The sequence below is a fragment of the Ips typographus genome, linkage group LG13 (assembly GCF_016097725.1).
Source record: "Ips typographus isolate SLU linkage group LG13, UJ_Ityp_2.0, whole genome shotgun sequence".
NCBI lineage: Eukaryota > Metazoa > Arthropoda > Insecta > Coleoptera > Curculionidae > Ips > Ips typographus.
In genome coordinates this window covers 7,561,349-7,580,944 of record NC_138434.1, presented here as the reverse complement: position 1 = coordinate 7,580,944, position 19,596 = coordinate 7,561,349, and the positions used below count along the sequence as shown (strand labels likewise).

Sequence of the window (19,596 nt, the reverse complement as noted above, 5' to 3'; positions counted from 1 at the left end):
CTTTCTGGAATGTTTCAGAACGTGCCGTATCTTTGTAGAAGTTTTTAGAACTTGCCGAAATGTTCTGGAGATTTCTAAAACGTTCTAGAACTTTCCGGAACGTTGTAGAAGCCTCTAAAGCGTTCCCAAAGTTTCTGGAAAGTTTCAAAACATTCCCGATATTTGTGGAACCTTCTAGAACTTGCCGGAACATTCTTAAAATTTCTAAAACGTTCTAAGAGTTTCTGGAAAGTTACAGAACCTTTCGGACCTTTGTAGAAGCTTCCAGAATTTGCCGGAATGTTCTAGAAACCTTTAAAACGTTCTAAGACTTTCTGGAAGGTTTCAGAACTTTTCGAATCTTTGTAGAAGCTTCTAGAATTTGCTGGAACGTTCTAGAAATCTCTAAAACGTTGTAGAACTTTCTGGAATGTTTCAGAACGTGCCGTATCTTGGTAGAAGTTTTTAGAACTTGCCAAAATGTTCTGGAGATTTCTAAAACGTGCTAGAACTTTCTGGAATGTTTCAGAACTTTCCGGATCTTTGTGGAAGCTTCTAGAACTTTCCGGAACGTTGTAGAAGCCTCTAAAGCGTTCTCAAAGTTTCTGGAAAGTTTCAAAACATTCCCGATATTTGTGGAACCTTCTAGAACTTGCCGGAACATTCTTAAAATTTCTAAAACGTTCTAAGAGTTTCTGGAAAGTTACAGAACTTTTTGGACCTTTGTAGAAGCTTCCAGAATTTGCCGGAATGTTCTAGAAACCTTTAAAACGTTCTAAGACTTCCTGCAATGTTTCAGAAGTTTTCGGATCTCTCTAGAAGCTTCTAGAATTTGCTGGAACGTTCTAGAAATCTCTAAAACGTTGTAGAACTTTCTGGAATGTTTCAGAACGTGCCGTATCTTTGTAGAAGTTTTTAAAACTTGCCGAAATGTTCTGGAGATTTCTAAAACGTTCTAGAACTTTCTGGAATGTTTCAGAACTTTCCGGATCTTTGTAGAAGCTTCTAGAACTTGCTGGAACGTTCTAAAACGTTCTAGAACTCTCCGGAACGCTGTAGAACCACTAAAACGTTCTAAGACTTTCTGCAATGTTTCAGAACTTTTCGAATCTTTGTAGAAGCTTCTAGTACTTGCTGGAACGTTCCAGAAATCTCTAAAACGTTGTAGAACTTTCTGGAATGTTTCAGAACGTGCCGTATCTTTGTAGAAGTTTCTAGAACTTGCCGAAATGTTCTAGAGACTTTTAAAACGTTCTAGAACTTCCTGGAATGTTTCAGAACTTTCCGGATCTTTGTAGAAGCTTGTAGAACTTGCCGGAACGTTGTTTTTTTTTTTTTTGACAGGTAGTGGTGGAGAAACGCGACCGTTTGTCCCGTAACAATGTGCTCCATTTGTGGCCGTTTGTTATCGAAGATTTGCGCATGTTGGGCGCGAAAAAGTTTTTTGGAAAGTTCTGCGCGGGCGCCATCGATCACATCAGCATCCGCCAATTGCAGTGCATCCTGCTCAAGGTCGCGCTCCTATTGGGCGTCGAAATTCACACGGAAGTCAGTTTTGAGCGCTTGCGCGAACCTGACTTGTCCGAAAGTAAGTTTTGATACAATTTTGTCATTTTTACAATTTTTTAATAATTTTTTTATTAAAATCAATATTTTAGAGTTTTCAGAGTATTCTTCAAAATTTTCGAAAATTTGTAAATTTTTTAAAAAATTTCTGTTTTTATGTGGAAATTCTGGAGTAATTTAAGATTAATTTACTTAATTAACTTGGTTAATTTACTTTTACTTTTTTTTTTTTTTTGTTTTCAATTTGTTTTTCCATTTTCAAAATTTTTGAAAAGTTTCAAAATTTTTGTAAATTTTCAAAAAGTGTATTTTTTATGGAAATCGATTCTCTGGAATTTCTAGAGTAACCTAAGATTAATTTTCAATTTTTAAATTTTAATTTTCAATCTGTTTTTGAAAATTTTTAAAATCTCTTTCCATTTCAAAATTTTTGAAAATTTTCAAAAAGGGTAATTTGTATGAAAATAGGTTCTCTGAAATTTCTAGAGTAGAGAGTAGAGTTCTTAGATTAATTTTCAATTTTTAAATTTTCATTTTCAAAAAGATTGAAAATTTCATTTTCATTTCATTTTCAACATTTTTGAAAATTTACAAAATTTTTAAAAAGCATATTTTTTATGGAAATCGATTCTCTGGAATTTCTAGAGTAATCTAAGATTAATTTACTAATTTTGAATTGTTATTTTCAATCTGTTTTTCCATTTTCAAAATTTTTGAAAATTTTTAAAATTTAAAAAAAAAGTAATGTATTTTAGTAATTTATTTTTTATGGAAAACGATTCTTTGGAATTTCTAGAGTAATTCAAGATTAATTTTCAATTTTTAAATTTTAATTTTCAATCTCTTTCCATTTTCAAAATTTTTGAAAATTTTCAAAAAGGGTAATTTGTATGAAAATAGGTTCTCTGAAATTTCTAGAGTAGAGAGTAGAGTTCTTAGATTAATTTTCAATTTTTAAATTTTCATTTTCAAAAAGATTGAAAATTTCATTTTCATTTCATTTTCAAAATTTTTGAAAATTTACAAAATTTTTAAAAAGTATATTTTTTATGGAAATCGATTCTCTGGAATTTCTAGAGTAATCTAAGATTAATTTACTAATTTTGAATTGTTATTTTCAATCTGTTTTTCCGTTTTCAAAATTTTTGAAAATTTTTAAAATTTAAAAAAAAAGTAATGTATTTTAGTAATTTATTTTTTATGGAAAACGATTCTTTGGAATTTCTAGAGTAATTCAAGATTAATTTTCAATTTTTAAATTTTAATTTTCAATCTGTTTTTGAAAATTTTTAAAATTTTCAAAAAGTGTGTTTTTTTACGGAAATTGATTCTCTAGAATATCTAGAGTAATCTAAGATTAATTTTGCTAATTTTGAATTGTCATTTTTACTCTGGTTTTCAATTTTGAAATTTTTTTAAATTTAGTGTATAATTGTCAAATTGTGACGTTATTTTGACAGTTAACCGTCGACACTGTACATACAGAGCGATTGAAACACAATTTGACAGGTTACACGGTGGCGCAAACTAGACTTTTGTAACTGTTAAAATGAACCAAACAAATCAGTGTAGAGTTCTTGACGTTTGTCAATCAGCTGTCAGCTGTCAATTCAATTATGAAGGTTTGAAAGCGACGTTGCCGCGTCGACGGTCGCGAGTATTGCGCAGCGCGACAAATTGCGATGTTGCCGCGTTTTTCATTTTTTCGTTTGGCTCCAGAAATCGGTTGGAGGGCGGAAGTGCTGCCCAACGATCATCCGGTCGCCCAATACGAGTTCGATGTGATCGTCGGGGCCGATGGGAAACGCAACACTTTGCAGGGCTTCAAACGGAAGGAATTTCGCGGCAAATTGGCGATCGGTGAGTGACAGAACTGTCAAAATTGACATTTATGGAGAAAAGTTCAATTTTCGCCTCGAAAGACATTCTCAAGCTAACCACTGTACAGGGTGGTGAAAAGAGCTTTTCAAGGGCTACAAATTGGTATATTGAACCACCCTGTAACTGTCAAAATAACCGAGTTACAGGGTGTTAAAGTGACAACTATCAAACTCTGTATTTGTGTTTAAATAATTCGATTGTTGTGACATTCTCACTATAGACACTATACAGGGTGGAGTGGTGGAAAGTGATTTATAGAGAATTTCATGACCTACACGATGGTAAAAAATTCAACTCGCCAACTGTCAAAACAATCAAGTTATGAGCTGTCAAACTTCCAAGTTGTATTTGTTTTACTGAATTTTTTACTCTTGACATTTGAAGTCAAAATAACTCGGTTATTTGACAACTTTGCTCCACGAACTATAGAAAGTGATTTATAGAGACTTTCTTGGCCTACACGATGGTAAAAAAATCAACTCGCTAGCTGTCAAAATAACCGAGCCACGAGCTGTCAAAACTGTTCATATTTTTTTTCCTTTGTTTTAGCGTTTTTTTTTTCTTTTTTCTTTGTCTTCCTACTTTTCTTTTTTTTCTGTTTTAGCATCTTATTTTTGTCGTTATTTTTGTTTATTTGTTTTCTTTTTTTTTCTTGGACTTTATTTTATATTATTTTTGTGACGATTTGTACTACTGTCACTTTGACAGCTCATAACTCGGTTATTTTGACAGGTATCGAGTTGATTTTTTTGACAGTTTGTGGCTGACAATGGCCTCTACAAACTGTCTAATAATAAGTTTGTACGAGAAATGTCACGTGACCGAGTTATTGCACGAAATTTCCCCGGATGCACTAAATTGGCCCGATTTGTATTACTGTCACTTTGACAGCCATTAACTCGGTTATTTTGACAGATGTCGAGTTGATTTTTTTGACAGATTGTGGCCCAAAGTGTCTTCTACAAACTGTCAAATGTCATGTTTTTACGAGAAATGTCACGTGACTGAGTTATTGCACGAAATTTCTACGAATGTACTAGAACGTTACGATTTGTATTACTGTCACTTTGACAGCCAATAACCTGGTTATTTTGACAGGTATCGAGTTGATTTTTTTGACAGATTGTAGCTGACAATGGCATCTACAAACTGTCTAATAATAAGTTTGTACGAGAAATGTCACGTGACCGAGTTATTGCACGAAATTTCCTCGGATGCACTAAATTGGCCCGATTTGTATTACTGTCACTTTGACAGCCATTAACTCGGTTATTTTGACAGGTATCGAGTTGATTTTTTTGACAGATTGTGGCCCAAAGTGTCTTCTACAAACTGTCAAATGTCATGTTTTTACGAGAAATGTCACGTGACTGAGTTATTGCACGAAATTTCTACGGATGCACTAGAACCTCCCGATTTATACTACTGTCATTTTGACAGCCAATAACCTGGTTATTTTGACATTTATTGAGTTGATTTTTTTGACATATTGCGGCCTACAGTGTCTTCTACAAACTGTCAAATGTCATGTTTTTACGAGAAATGTCACGTGACCGAGTTATTGCACGAAATTTCCCCGGATGCACTAAATTGGCCCGATTTGTATTACTGTCACTTTGACAGCCATTAACTCGGATATTTTGACAGATATCGAGTTGATTTTTTTGACAGATTGTGGCCCAAAGTGTCTTCTACAAACTGTCAAATGTCATGTTTTTACGAGAAATGTCACGTGACTGAGTTATTGCACGAAATTTCTACGGATGCACTAGAACCTCCCGATTTATACTACTGTCACTTTGACAGCCAATAACCTGGTTATTTTGACATTTATTGAGTTGATTTTTTTGACATATTGCGGCCTACAGTGTCTTCTACAAACTGTCAAATGTCATGTTTTTACGAGAAATGTCACGTGACCGAGTTATTGCACGGAATTTACCCGGATGCACTAGAACGTTACGATTTGTATTACTGTCACTTTGACAGCCAATAACCTGGTTATTTTGACAGGTATTGAGTTGATTTTTTTGACAGATTGTAGCTGACAATGGCATCTACAAACTGTCTAATAATAAGTTTGTACGAGAAATGTCACGTGACCGAGTTATTGCACGAAATTTCCCCGGATGCACTAAATTGGCCCGATTTGTATTACTGTCACTTTGACAGCCAATAACCTGGTTATTTTGACAGGTAGCGAGTTGATTTTTTTGACAGATTGTAGCTGACAATGGCCTTTACAAACTGTCTAATAATAAATTTGTACGAGAAAGGTCACGTGACCGAGTTATTGAACGAAATTTACCCGGATGCACTAGAACGTTACGATTTGTATTACTGTCACTTTGACAGCCAATAACTCGGTTATTTTGACAGGTAGCGAGTTGATTTTTTTGACAGATTGTAGCCACGTGTTTTGTTTTTTTTTAAAGCGATCACCGCCAACTTCATCAACAAGAAATCGGAGGCGGAGGCGCGCGTCGAAGAAATAAGCGGCGTTGCCTTTATTTTCAATCAGAAATTCTTCAAAGATCTGCAAGCGGAGACTCGAATCGATCTGGAGAACATCGTTTACTACAAAGACGACACGCACTATTTCGTTATGACCGCGAAAAAGGCCAGTTTACTGGAAAAGGGCGTCATTAAGCAGGTTTGTTGCTATTTTTGCGACGTTGCCAAACTGACAAGTCGGTCAGAAAGTCGCGGAAAATTTTTATAATTTTTTTTTTGACTTTGTACTCGTTTTCCACAAAATCGAGAACGAGGAATTGAGTGGTGACGTTCGTTTTTGCGTAACTCTCTCCCAAACCAGAATTTATAGAAAAAATTAAGTTACTCAAATTGAGTGAGAAATACGCGCAAAATGATTGAAAATTTGGATTCCCTGACCCCAAATTAGTCGAAAACGAGTACAAACTCCATCCCTGTATCTAAATTCAAAATGGCGGCTCACGCGGCCATTTTGTTTTTTTTTTCAAAAAAATCGAGTTTGGACGTGTTTTCTACTAAACCCAGGACAAGGAATTCAATGGTAACGTTCATTTTTGCATTGTTTTGACAAAAACTCTTTCTGGAACATTCTAGATATCTCTTAAACGCTCTAGATTATTCGAGAGTTTTCTAGAACGTCCTGGATGCTTTCAGAACGTTCCAGATACTTCTGAAGCAATCTAGAAGCTTCCAGAAGGTAACAGATCTCTCTGAAACTTTCTAGAACGTTCTACAGGTTTATAGAACATTCTGGAGGCTTCTAGGACGTTCTAGATGTTTCTGAAACGTTCTAGAATATTCGAATGAGTTCTAAAACATCCTGGAGGCTTTCAGCACGTTTTAGATACTTCTAAAGAAATCTAGAATCTTCCAGAACGAACTAAATTTATCTGAAACGTTCTAGAGGTTTCTAGAATATTCGAGAGAGTTCTAGAACATCCTGGAGGCTTTCAGAACGTTCCAGATACTTTTAAAGCAATCTACAAGCTTCCAGAGCGTACTAGATCTCTCTGGAACTTCCTCGAACATTCTAGAGCATTCTGTAAGCTGCTAGAACGTTTCAAATATATCGGAAACGTTCTAGAATATTCGACAGAATTCTAGAACATCTTAGGGAGGTTCAGCACGTTCCAGAACGTACTAGATCTTTCTGAATTTTTCTACAACGTTCTAGAGTTTTCTAGAACATTCTGCAGGCTTCTAGAACGTTCTAGATGTGTCTGAAACGTTCTAGAATATTCGAGAGAGTTCTAGAACATCCTGGAAGCTTTTAGCACATTTTAGATACTTCTGAAGAAATGTAGAATCTTCCAGAACGTAACAGATTTTTCTGAAACTTTCTAGAATGTTCGAGAGATTTCTAGAACATCCTGGAGGCTTTCAGCACGTTTTAGATACTTCTAAAGATGTTCTAGAATCATCCAGAACGAACTAAATTTTTCTAAAACGTTCTAGAGGTTTCTAGAATATTTGAGAGAGTTCTAGAACATCTTGGAGGTTTTCAGTTGAAAGAATGAAATGAATGAAACGTTCTGGAATCTGCGAGAGTTTTCTAGAACATCCTGGAAACTTTCAGAACGTACTAGATCTCTCTGGAACTTTCTCGAATATTCTAGAGCATTCTGTAAGCTTCTAGAACGTTCCAGATATATCTGAAACGTTTTAGAATATTTGACAAAGTTTTAGAACATCCTGAAGGCTTTCAACACGTTCCAGATACTTTTAAAGTAACCTAAAAGCTTCCAGAAGTTACTAGATTCATCTGATACTTTCTAGAACGTTCTATAGGTTTTTAGAACATTGTGGATGCTTTCAGCACGTTCCAGATACTTTTGAAGCAATCTACAAGCTTCCAGAGCGTACTAGATCTCTCTGGAACTTCCTCGAACATTCTAGAGCATTCTGTAAGCTGCTAGAACGTTTCAAATATATCGGAAACGTTCTAGAATATTCGACAGAATTCTAGAACATCTTAGGGAGGTTCAGCACGTTCCAGAACGTACTACATCTTTCTGATTTTTTCTACAACGTTCTAGAGGTTTCTAGAACATTCTGCAGGCTTCTAGGACGTTCTAGATGTTTCTGAAACGTTCTAGAATATTCGAATGAGTTCTAAAACATCCTGAAGGCTTTCAGCACGTTTTAGATACTTCTAAAGAAATCTAGAATCTTCCAGAACGAACTAAATTTATCTGAAACGTTCTAGAGGTTTCTAGAATATTCGAGACGAGTTCTAGAACATCCTGGAGGCTTTCAGAACGTTCCAGATACTTTTAAAGCAATCTACAAGCTTCCAGAGCGTACTAGATCTCTCTGGAAATTCCTCGAACATTCTAGAGCATTCTGTAAGCTGCTAGAACGTTTCAAATATATCGGAAACGTTCTAGAATATTCGACAGAATTCTAGAACATCTTAGGGAGGTTCAGCACGTTCCAGAACGTACTAGATCTTTCTGAATTTTTCTACAACGTTCTAGAGTTTTCTAGAACATTCTGCAGGCTTCTAGAACGTTCTAGATGTGTCTGAAACGTTCTAGAATATTCGAGAGAGTTCTAGAACATCCTGGAAGCTTTTAGCACATTTTAGATACTTCTGAAGAAATGTAGAATCTTCCAGAACGTAACAGATTTTTCTGAAACTTTCTAGAATGTTCGAGAGATTTCTAGAACATCCTGGAGGCTTTCAGCACGTTTTAGATACTTCTAAAGATGTTCTAGAATCATCCAGAACGAACTAAATTTTTCTAAAACGTTCTAGAGGTTTCTAGAATATTTGAGAGAGTTCTAGAACATCTTGGAGGTTTTCAGCTGAAAGAATGAAATGAATGAAACGTTCTGGAAACTGCGAGAGTTTTCTAGAACATCCTGGAAACTTTCAGAACGTACTAGATCTCTCTGGAACTTTCTTGAATATTCTAGAGCATTCTGTAAGCTTCTAGAATATTCCAGATATGTCTGAAACGTTTCAGAATATTTGACAAAGTTTTAGAACATTCTGAAGGCTTTCAGCACGTTCCAGATACTTTTAAAGTAACCTAAAAGCTTCCAGAAGGTACTAGATTCATCTGATACTTTCTAGAACGTTCTATAGGTTTTTAGAACATTCTGGATGCTTTCAGCACGTTCCAGATACTTTTAAAGCAATCTACAAGCTTCCAGAGCGTACTAGATCTCTCTGGAACTTCCTCGAACATTCTAGAGCATTCTGTAAGCTGCTAGAACGTTCCAAATATATCGGAAACGTTCTAGAATATTCGACAGAATTCTAGAACATCTTAGGGAGTTTCAATACGTTCCAGAACGTACTAGATCTTTCTGATTTTTTCTAGAACGTTCTAGAGTTTTCTAGAACATTCTGCAGGCTTCTAGAACGTTCTAGATGTGTCTGAAACGTTCTAGAATATTCGAGAGAGTTCTAGAACATCCTGGAAGCTTTTAGCACATTTTAGATACTTCTAAAGAAATGTAGAATCTTCCAGAACGTAACAGATTTTTCTGAAACTTTCTAGAACGTTATAGAGATTTGTAGAACATTCTGGAAGGTTTTAGATGTCTCTGACACGTTCTAGAATATTCGAGAGATTTCTAGAACATCCTGGAGGCTTTCAGCACGTTTTAGATACTTCTAAAGATGTTCTAGGACTCTCTCGAATATTCTAGAATCATCCAGAACGAACTAAATTTTTCTGAAACGTTCTAGAGGTTTCTAGAATATTCGAGAGAGTTCTAGAACATCCTGGAGGCTTTCAGAACGTTCCAGATACTTTTAAAGCAATCTAGAAGCTTCCAGAGCGTACTAGATCTCTCTGGAACTTTCTCGAACATTCTAGAGCATTCTGTAAGCTGCTAGAACGTTCCAAATATATCGGAAACGTTCTAGAATATTCGACAGAATTCTAGAACATCTTAGAGAGTTTCAGCACGTTCCAGACCGTACTAGGTCTTTCTGAATTTTTCTACAACGTTCAAGAGTTTTCTAGAACATTCTGCAGGTTTCTAGAACGTTCTAGATGTGTCTGAAACGTTCTAGAATATTCGAGTGAGTTCTAGAACATCCTGGAAGCTTTTAGCACATTTTAGATACTTCTAAAGAAATGTAGAATCTTCCAGAACGTAACAGATTTTTCTGAAACTTTCTAGAACGTTATAGAGATTTGTAGAACATTCTGGAAGGTTCTAGATGTCTCTGACACGTTCTAGAATATTCGACAGAATTCTAGAACATCTTAGGGAGTGTCCGTACGTTCCAGACCGTACTAGGTCTTTCTGAATTTTTCTACAACGTTCTAGAGTTTTCTAGAACATTCTGCAGGCTTCTAGAACGTTCTAGATGTCTCTGAAACGTTCTAGAATATTCGAGAGAGTTCTAGAACATCCTGGAGGCTTTCAGTATGTTTTAAATACTTCTAAAGAAATCTAGAATCTTCCAGAACGAACTAAATTTATCTGAAACGTTCTAGAGGTTTCTAGAATATTCGAGAGAGTTCTAGAACATCCTGGATGCTTTCAGAACGTTCCAGATACTTTTAAAGCAATCTACAAGCTTCCAGAGCGTACTAGATCTCTCTGGAACTTCCTCGAACATTCTAGAGCATTCTGTAAGCTGCTAGAACGTTTCAAATATATCGGAAACGTTCTAGAATATTCGACAGAATTCTAGAACATCTTAGGGAGGTTCAGCACGTTCCAGAACGTACTAGATCTTTCTGAATTTTTCTACAACGTTCTAGAGTTTTCTAGAACATTCTGCAGGCTTCTAGAACGTTCTAGATGTGTCTGAAACGTTCTAGAATATTCGAGAGAGTTCTAGAACATCCTGGAAGCTTTTAGCACATTTTAGATACTTCTAAAGAAATGTAGAATCTTCCAGAACGTAACAGATTTTTCTGAAACTTTCTAGAACGTTATAGAGATTTGTAGAACATTCTGGAAGGTTCTAGATGTCTCTGACACGTTCTAGAATGTTCGAGAGTTGCGAGAACATCCTGGAGACTTTCAGAACACTCCGGATACTTCTAAAGCAGCCTAGAAGCTTCCAGAACGTATTAGATCTCTCTGAAACTTTCTAGAACGTTCTACAGGTTTCTATAACATTCTGGAGTCTTCTAGAACGTTCTAGACATCTCTGAAACGTTCTAGAATATTCGAGAGAGTTCTAGAACATCCTGGAAGCTTTCAGCACGTTTTAGATACATTTAAAGTAACCTAAAAGCTTCCAGAAGTTACTAAATTCATCTGATAATTTCTAGAACCTTCTATAAGGTTTTTTTTTTAATTCTGGATGCTTTCAGCACGTTCCAGATACTTTTGAAGCAATCTAGAAGCTTCCAGAGCGTACTAGATCTCTCTGGAACTTCCTCGAACATTCTAGAGCATTCTGTAAGCTGCTAGAACGTTCCAAATATATCGGAAACGTTCTAGAATATTCGACAGAATTCTAGAACATCTTAGGGAGTTTCAATACGTTCCAGAACGTACTAGATCTTTCTGATTTTTTCTAGAACATTCTGCAGGCTTTTAGAACTTTCTAGATGTCTCTGAAACGTTTTAGATCCATCCTGGAAGCGTTCAGAATGTTCTAGATCATTCTGAAGACTAAAGTGACGTTTCTCGATTTGGGTGACAGATACTGACAGCGGAAATGGATTCGCCGTCCCCGAATTAGTCGAAAACGAGTACAAACTTAACCCCTGTCTGTCAATCCAAAATGGCGAAAATTGCAAATGGCGGCTCAGGCAGCCATTTTGTTTTTTTCTAAAAAAATCAAGTTTGTACTGGTTTTCTACTAAATCGAGTACGGGGAATTCAGTGGTGAGGTTCGTTTTTGCATTGCTTTCGCAAAAACTTGATTTTCCCAAGAAAAACCTCACCAAAATGACGTTTCACGACTTGGGTGACAAGATACAGCAAAACTGACAACGGAAATGGATTTCCCGTCCCCGAATTAGTCGAAAACGAGTACAATCTCGACCCCTCTAACTCAATCCAAATGACTTGAGTTTTTTTTCCCCGTTTTTGACAGGACTTGAACGACACGGAAAAACTGTTGGCGGCGGAGAACGTCGATCGCGACGCTTTGCAAAATTATGCGCGCGAAGCGGCCGATTTCAGTACTAATTATCAATTGCCCGAGTTGGAGTTTGCGGTGAATCACTACGGCCAGCCCGACGTTGCCATGTTTGATTTTACGTCGATGTACGCTGCCGAATACGCGTCGAAAGTGATCGAACGTCATGGAACGCGACTATTGACAATTCTGGTCGGCGACAGTCTGTTGGAGGTGAGCAAGCACGATTTGGCAACCGCGCCATACGTTGGACGTATTTTCACATTTTGAGCCGCCATCTTGAAAATTGACTGGAAATGTTGCCAGTTTTACCATTTTCCTAAGTTCTTGTCTTAATTTTCAAGTTTTTGACTTTGGTTTCAACATTCCCAGTAAATTTTCAGGTTTTTGACTTTTTTCAAAATTTTTAGTCAATTTTCAAGTTTATAACCTTATTTACAACATTTTTAGTCAATGTTCATGTTTTTGACTTTACTTTCAATGTTTTTAGTCAATTTTTAGGTTTTTAACTTTGTTTTCAACATTTCCAGCCAATTTTCATGTTTTTGACTTTGTTTTTAACATTTCCAGTCAATTTCCAAGTTTTTGACTATGTTTTCAACATTTCTAGTCAATTTTCAAGTTTTGACTTTGTTTTTAACATTCCCAGTCAATTTTTATGTTTTTGACTTTGTTTTCAACATTTCCAGTTAATTTTCATGTTTTTGAATTTGTTTTCAACATTTCCAGTCAATTTTCATGTTTTTGAATCTGTTTTTAACATTCCGAGTCAATTTCCAAGTTTTTGACTATGTTTTCAACATTTCTAGTCAATTTTCAAGTTTTGACTTTGTTTTCAACATTCCTAGTTAATTTTCAAGTTTATGACTTTATTTTCAAAATTTCCAGTGAATTTTGAGGTTTTTTACTTTATTTTCAACATTTCCAGTCACTTTTTATGTTTTTGAATTTGTTTTTAACATTCCCAGTCAATTTCCAAGTTTTTGACTATGTTTTCAACATTTCTAGTCAATTTTCAAGTTTTGACTTTGTTTTCAACATTCTTAGTTAATTTTCAAGTTTATGACTTTATTTTCAAAATTTCCAGTGAATTTTGAGGTTTTTTACTTTGTTTTCAACATTTCCAGTCAATTTTCATGTTTTTGAATTTGTTTTTAACATTCCCAGTCAATTTTCATGTTTTCGACTTTGTTTTTAACATTCCCAGTCAATTTCCAAGTTTTTGACTATGTTTTCAACATTTCTAGTCAATTTTCAAGTTTTGACTTTGTTTTCAACATTCGTAGTTAATTTTCAAGTTTATGACTTTATTTTCAAAATTTCCAGTGAATTTTGAGGTTTTTGACTTTTTTCAACGTTTCCAGTTAATTTTCATGTTTTTGAATTTGTTTTCAACATTTCCAGTCAATTTTCATGTTTTTGAATCTGTTTTTAACATTCCGAGTCAATTTCCAAGTTTTTGACTATGTTTTCAACATTTCTAGTCAATTTTCAAGTTTTGACTTTGTTTTCAACATTCCTAGTTAATTTTCAAGTTTATGACTTTATTTTCAAAATTTCCAGTGAATTTTGAGGTTTTTTACTTTATTTTCAACATTTCCAGTCACTTTTTATGTTTTTGAATTTGTTTTTAACATTCCCAGTCAATTTCCAAGTTTTTGACTATGTTTTCAACATTTCTAGTCAATTTTCAAGTTTTGACTTTGTTTTCAAAATTTCCAGTGAATTTTGAGGTTTTTTACTTTGTTTTCAACATTTCCAGTCAATTTTCATGTTTTTGAATTTGTTTTTAACATTCCCAGTCAATTTTTATGTTTTTAACTTTGTTTTCAACATTTTCTGTCAATTATCAGGTTTTTGACTTTTTTCAACGTTTCCAGTCAATTTTCATGTTTTTAACTTTGTTTTCAACATTTTCTGTCAATTATCAGGTTTTTGACTTTTTTCAACGTTTCCAGTCAATTTTCAAGTTTTTGAATTTGTTTTCAACATTTCCAGTCAATTTTCATGTTTTTGACTTTGTTTTTAACATTCCCAGTCAATTTCCAAGTTTTTGACTATGTTTTCAACATTTCTAGTCAATTTTCAAGTTTATGACCTTATTTTCAACATTTCCAGTGAATTCTGAGGTTTTTGACTTTATTTTCAACATTTCCAGTCAATTTTTATGTTTTTAACTTTGTTTTCAACATTTTCTGTCAATTATCAGGTTTTTGACTTTTTTCAACGTTTCCAGTCAATTATCATGTTTTTGAGTTTGTTTTCAACATTTCCAGTCAATTTTCATGTTTTTGACTTTGTTTTTAACATTCCCAGTCAATTTCCAAGTTTTTGACTATGTTTTCAACATTTCTAGTCAATTTTCAAGTTTTGACTTTGTTTTCAACATTCCTAGTTAATTTTCAAGTTTATGACTTTATTTTCAAAATTTCCAGTGAATTTTGAAGTTTTTGACTTTATTTTCAACATTTCCAGTCACTTTTTATGTTTTTGAGTTTGTTTTCAACATTTCCAGTCAATTTTTATGTTTTTGACTTTGTTTTCAACATTTCCAGTCAATTTTCATGTTTTTGAATTTGTTTTTAACATTCCCAGTCAATTTTTATGTTTTTAACTTTGTTTTCAACATTTTCTGTCAATTTTTATGTTTTTGACTTTGTTTTCAACATTTCTAGTCAATTTTCAAGTTTTGACTTTGTTTTCAACATTCCTAGTTAATTTTCAAGTTTATGACTTTATTTTCAAAATTTCCAGTGAATTTTGAGGTTTTTGACTTTATTTTCAACATTTCCAGTCACTTTTTATGTTTTTGAGTTTGTTTTCAACATTTCCAGTCAATTTTCATGTTTTTGAATTTGTTTTTAACATTCCCAGTCAATTTTTATGTTTTTAACTTTGTTTTCAACATTTTCTGTCAATTTTTATGTTTTTGACTTTGTTTTCAACATTTCTAGTCAATTTTCAAGTTTTGACTTTGTTTTCAACATTCCTAGTTAATTTTCAAGTTTATGACTTTATTTTCAAAATTTCCAGTGAATTTTGAGGTTTTTGACTTTTTTATTTTCAACATTTCCAGTCACTTTTTATGTTTTTGAGTTTGTTTTCAACATTTCCAGTCAATTTTTATGTTTTTAACTTTGTTTTCAACATTTTCTGTCAATTATCAGGTTTTTGACTTTTTTCAACGTTTCCAGTCAATTTTCATGTTTTTGACTTTGTTTTTAACATTCCCAGTCAATTTCCAAGTTTTTGACTATGTTTTCAACATTTCTAGTAAATTTTCAAGTTTTGACTTTGTTTTCAACATTCCTAGTTAATTTTCAAGTTTATGACCTTATTTTCAACATTTCCAGTGAATTCTGAGGTTTTTGACTTTATTTTCAACATTTCCAGTCACTTTTTATGTTTTTGAGTTTGTTTTCAACATTTCCAGTCAATTTTCATGTTTTTGACCTTATTTTCACCATTTCTAGTCAATTTTCAAGTTTTGACTTTGTTTTCAACATTTTTAGTCAATTTTCAAGTTTATGACCTTATTTTCAACATTTTTAGTATATTTTTGAATTTTTGACTTGTTTCAACATTTCCAGTCAATTTTCAAAGTTTTTGACTTTGGTTTCAACGTTCTTAGTAAATTTTTGACATTTTGGGCCGCCATCTTGGATTTTCTGAAATGCAACGACAATCAATGGCAAATTGACAGTTGCAATCGATTTCCCATCCCCAAACTAGTCTACAACGAGTATAAACTCGATTTTTTGAAATATTGTGCTGGCGCCCCGTTTTGCTGTCAACCTAACCGTATTTCCGCCATATCTTCTGAACGGTTGATCCGATTTAAGTGCGATTTTGACTGTCCTACCGGGACGGTAAACGAGCATCATTTACCGCAAACTTAACCTAGAAAAATTCAGTTTTTCGTTTTTGTTTTTTCGCAGCCATTTTGGCCGACCGGATCGGGATGCGCGCGCGGTTTTTTGTCCTCGTTGGACGCGGCTTGGGCGATTCGTAGTTACTGTTCCGGACAAATGACGGCGCTGGACGTGTTGGCCGAACGCGAGTCCATCTATCGGCTGTTGGCGCAAACAACGCCCGACAATCTGAACAAGGACTGGAAAGCGTACACGTTGGATCCGGCCACCAGGTGACCGCCATTTACTTAATTTAACTTTCTGGATCTTTTTAGAAGCTTCTAGAACTTGCAGGAACACTCTAGAGACTTCTAAAACGTTCCAAGACTTCGTGGAATGTTTCAGAACTTTCCGGATCTTTCTAGAAGCTTCTAGAACTTGCTGGAACGTTCTAGAGGCTTCTAAAACGTTCCAAGACTTCGTGGAATGTTTCAGAACTTTCCGGATCTTTCTAGAAGCTTCTAGAACTTGCTGGAACGTTCTAGAAACTTCTAAATCGTTCCAAGACTTTGTGGAATGTTTCAGAACTTTCCGGATCTTTCTAGAAGCTTCTAGAACTTGCTGGAACGTTCTAGAAACTTCTAAATCGTTCCAAGACTTTGTGGAATGTTTCAGAACTTTCCGGATCTTTCTAGATCTTGCAGGAACGTTCTAGAGACTTCTAAAACGTTCCAAGACTTTGTGGAATGTTTCAGAACTTTCCGGATCTTTCTAAAAGCTTCTAGAACTTGCTGGAACGTTCTAGAAACTTCTAAATCGTTCCAAGACTTTGTGGAATGTTTCAGAACTTTCCGGATCTTTCTAGATCTTGCAGGAACGTTCTAGAGACTTCTAAAACGTTCCAAGACTTTGTGGAATGTTTCAGAACTTTCCGGATCTTTCTAGAAGCTTCTAGAACTTGCTGGAACGTTCTAGAAACTTCTAAATCGTTCCAAGACTTTGTGGAATGTTTCAGAACTTTCCGGATCTTTCTAGAAGCTTCTAGAACTTGCTGGAACGTTCTAGAAACTTCTAAATCGTTCCAAGACTTTGTGGAATGTTTCAGAACTTTCCGGATCTTTCTAGAAGCTTCTAGAACTTGCAGGAACACTCTAGAGACTTCTAAAACGTTCCAAGACTTCGTGGAATGTTTCAGAACTTTCCGGATCTTTCTAGAAGCTTCTAGAACTTGCTGGAACGTTCTAGAGGCTTCTAAAACGTTCCAAGACTTTGTGGAATGTTTCAGAACTTTCCGGATCTTTCTAGAAGCTTCTAGAACTTGCTGGAACGTTCTAGAAACTTCTAAATCGTTCCAAGACTTTGTGGAATGTTTCAGAACTTTCCGGATCTTTCTAGAAGCTTCTAGAACTTGCTGGAACGTTCTAGAAACTTCTAAATCGTTCCAAGACTTTGTGGAATGTTTCAGAACTTTCCGGATCTTTCTAGATCTTGCAGGAACGTTCTAGAGACTTCTAAAACGTTCCAAGACTTTGTGGAATGTTTCAGAACTTTCCGGATCTTTCTAGAAGCTTCTAGAACTTGCTGGAACGTTCTAGAAACTTCTAAATCGTTCCAAGACTTTGTGGAATGTTTCAGAACTTTCCGGATCTTTCTAGAAGCTTCTAGAACTTGCAGGAACACTCTAGAGACTTCTAAAACGTTCCAAGACTTCGTGGAATGTTTCAGAACTTTCCGGATCTTTCTAGAAGCTTCTAGAACTTGCTGGAACGTTCTAGAGGCTTCTAAATCGTTCCAAGACTTTGTGGAATGTTTCAGAACTTTCCGGATCTTTCTAGAAGCTTCTAGAACTTGCTGGAACGTTCTAGAAACTTCTAAATCGTTCCAAGACTTTGTGGAATGTTTCAGAACTTTCCGGATCTTTCTAAAAGCTTCTAGAACTTGCTGGAACGTTCTAGAAACTTCTAAATCGTTCCAAGACTTTGTGGAATGTTTCAGAACTTTCCGGATCTTTCTAGATCTTGCAGGAACGTTCTAGAGACTTCTAAAACGTTCCAAGACTTTGTGGAATGTTTCAGAACTTTCCGGATCTTTCTAGAAGCTTCTAGAACTTGCTGGAACGTTCTAGAAACTTCTAAATCGTTCCAAGACTTTGTGGAATGTTTCAGAACTTTCCGGATCTTTCTAGAAGCTTCTAGAACTTGCAGGAACACTCTAGAGACTTCTAAAACGTTCCAAGACTTCGTGGAATGTTTCAGAACTTTCCGGATCTTTCTAGAAGCTTCTAGAACTTGCTGGAACGTTCTAGAGGCTTCTAAAACGTTCCAAGACTTTGTGGAATGTTTCAGAACTTTCCGGATCTTTCTAGAAGCTTCTAGAACTTGCTGGAACGTTCTAGAAACTTCTAAATCGTTCCAAGACTTTGTGGAATGTTTCAGAACTTTCCGGATCTTTCTAGAAGCTTCTAGAACTTGCTGGAACGTTCTAGAAACTTCTAAATCGTTCCAAGACTTTGTGGAATGTTTCAGAACTTTCCGGATCTTTCTAGATCTTGCAGGAACGTTCTAGAGACTTCTAAAACGTTCCAAGACTTTGTGGAATGTTTCAGAACTTTCCGGATCTTTCTAGAAGCTTCTAGAACTTGCTGGAACGTTCTAGAAACTTCTAAATCGTTCCAAGACTTTGTGGAATGTTTCAGAACTTTCCGGATCTTTCTAGAAGCTTCTAGAACTTGCAGGAACACTCTAGAGACTTCTAAAACGTTCCAAGACTTCGTGGAATGTTTCAGAACTTTCCGGATCTTTCTAGAAGCTTCTAGAACTTGCTGGAACGTTCTAGAGGCTTCTAAAACGTTCCAAGACTTTGTGGAATGTTTCAGAACTTTCCGGATCTTTCTAGAAGCTTCTAGAACTTGCTGGAACGTTCTAGAAACTTCTAAATCGTTCCAAGACTTTGTGGAATGTTTCAGAACTTTCCGGATCTTTCTAGAAGCTTCTAGAACTTGCTGGAACGTTCTAGAAACTTCTAAATCGTTCCAAGACTTTGTGGAATGTTTCAGAACTTTCCGGATCTTTCTAGATCTTGCAGGAACGTTCTAGAGACTTCTAAAACGTTCCAAGACTTTGTGGAATGTTTCAGAACTTTCCGGATCTTTCTAGAAGCTTCTAGAACTTGCTGGAACGTTCTAGAAACTTCTAAATCGTTCCAAGACTTTGTGGAATGTTTCAGAACTTTCCGGATCTTTCTAGAAGCTTCTAGAACTTGCAGGAACACTCTAGAGACTTCTAAAACGTTCCAAGACTTCGTGGAATGTTTCAGAACTTTCCGGATCTTTCTAGAAGCTTCTAGAACTTGCTGGAACGTTCTAGAGGCTTCTAAAACGTTCCAAGACTTTGTGGAATGTTTCAGAACTTTCCGGATCTTTCTAGAAGCTTCTAGAACTTGCTGGAACGTTCTAGAAACTTCTAAATCGTTCCAAGACTTTGTGGAATGTTTCAGAACTTTCCGGATCTTTCTAGAAGCTTCTAGAACTTGCTGGAACGTTCTAGAAACTTCTAAATCGTTCCAAGACTTTGTGGAATGTTTCAGAACTTTCCGGATCTTTCTAGATCTTGCAGGAACGTTCTAGAGACTTCTAAAACGTTCCAAGACTTTGTGGAATGTTTCAGAACTTTCCGGATCTTTCTAGAAGCTTCTAGAACTTGCTGGAACGTTCTAGAAACTTCTAAATCGTTCCAAGACTTTGTGGAATGTTTCAGAACT

At 35.4% G+C, this 19,596-nt stretch overlaps 1 protein-coding gene across 17 annotated transcripts in view; it reads left to right on the top strand.

The window, feature by feature from the left end:
* Positions 1-19,596, top strand: part of Mical (Molecule interacting with CasL) — a 159,038-nt gene that overhangs the window by 44,528 nt on the left and 94,914 nt on the right. For all 17 annotated transcript variants that reach the window (XR_014180326.1, XR_014180325.1, XR_014180329.1 and 14 more), the window contains exons 4-8: positions 1,324-1,567; positions 3,265-3,405; positions 5,862-6,079; positions 11,942-12,199; positions 15,925-16,130. Coding sequence is in view for 10 of the 17 variants with exons in the window: in XM_081991842.1 (XP_081847968.1) it covers positions 1,324-1,567; positions 3,265-3,405; positions 5,862-6,079; positions 11,942-12,199; positions 15,925-16,130 (1,067 nt within the window). In the remaining 7 variants the exon portion in view is untranslated. The remainder of the gene's footprint in view (positions 1-1,323; positions 1,568-3,264; positions 3,406-5,861; positions 6,080-11,941; positions 12,200-15,924; positions 16,131-19,596) is intronic.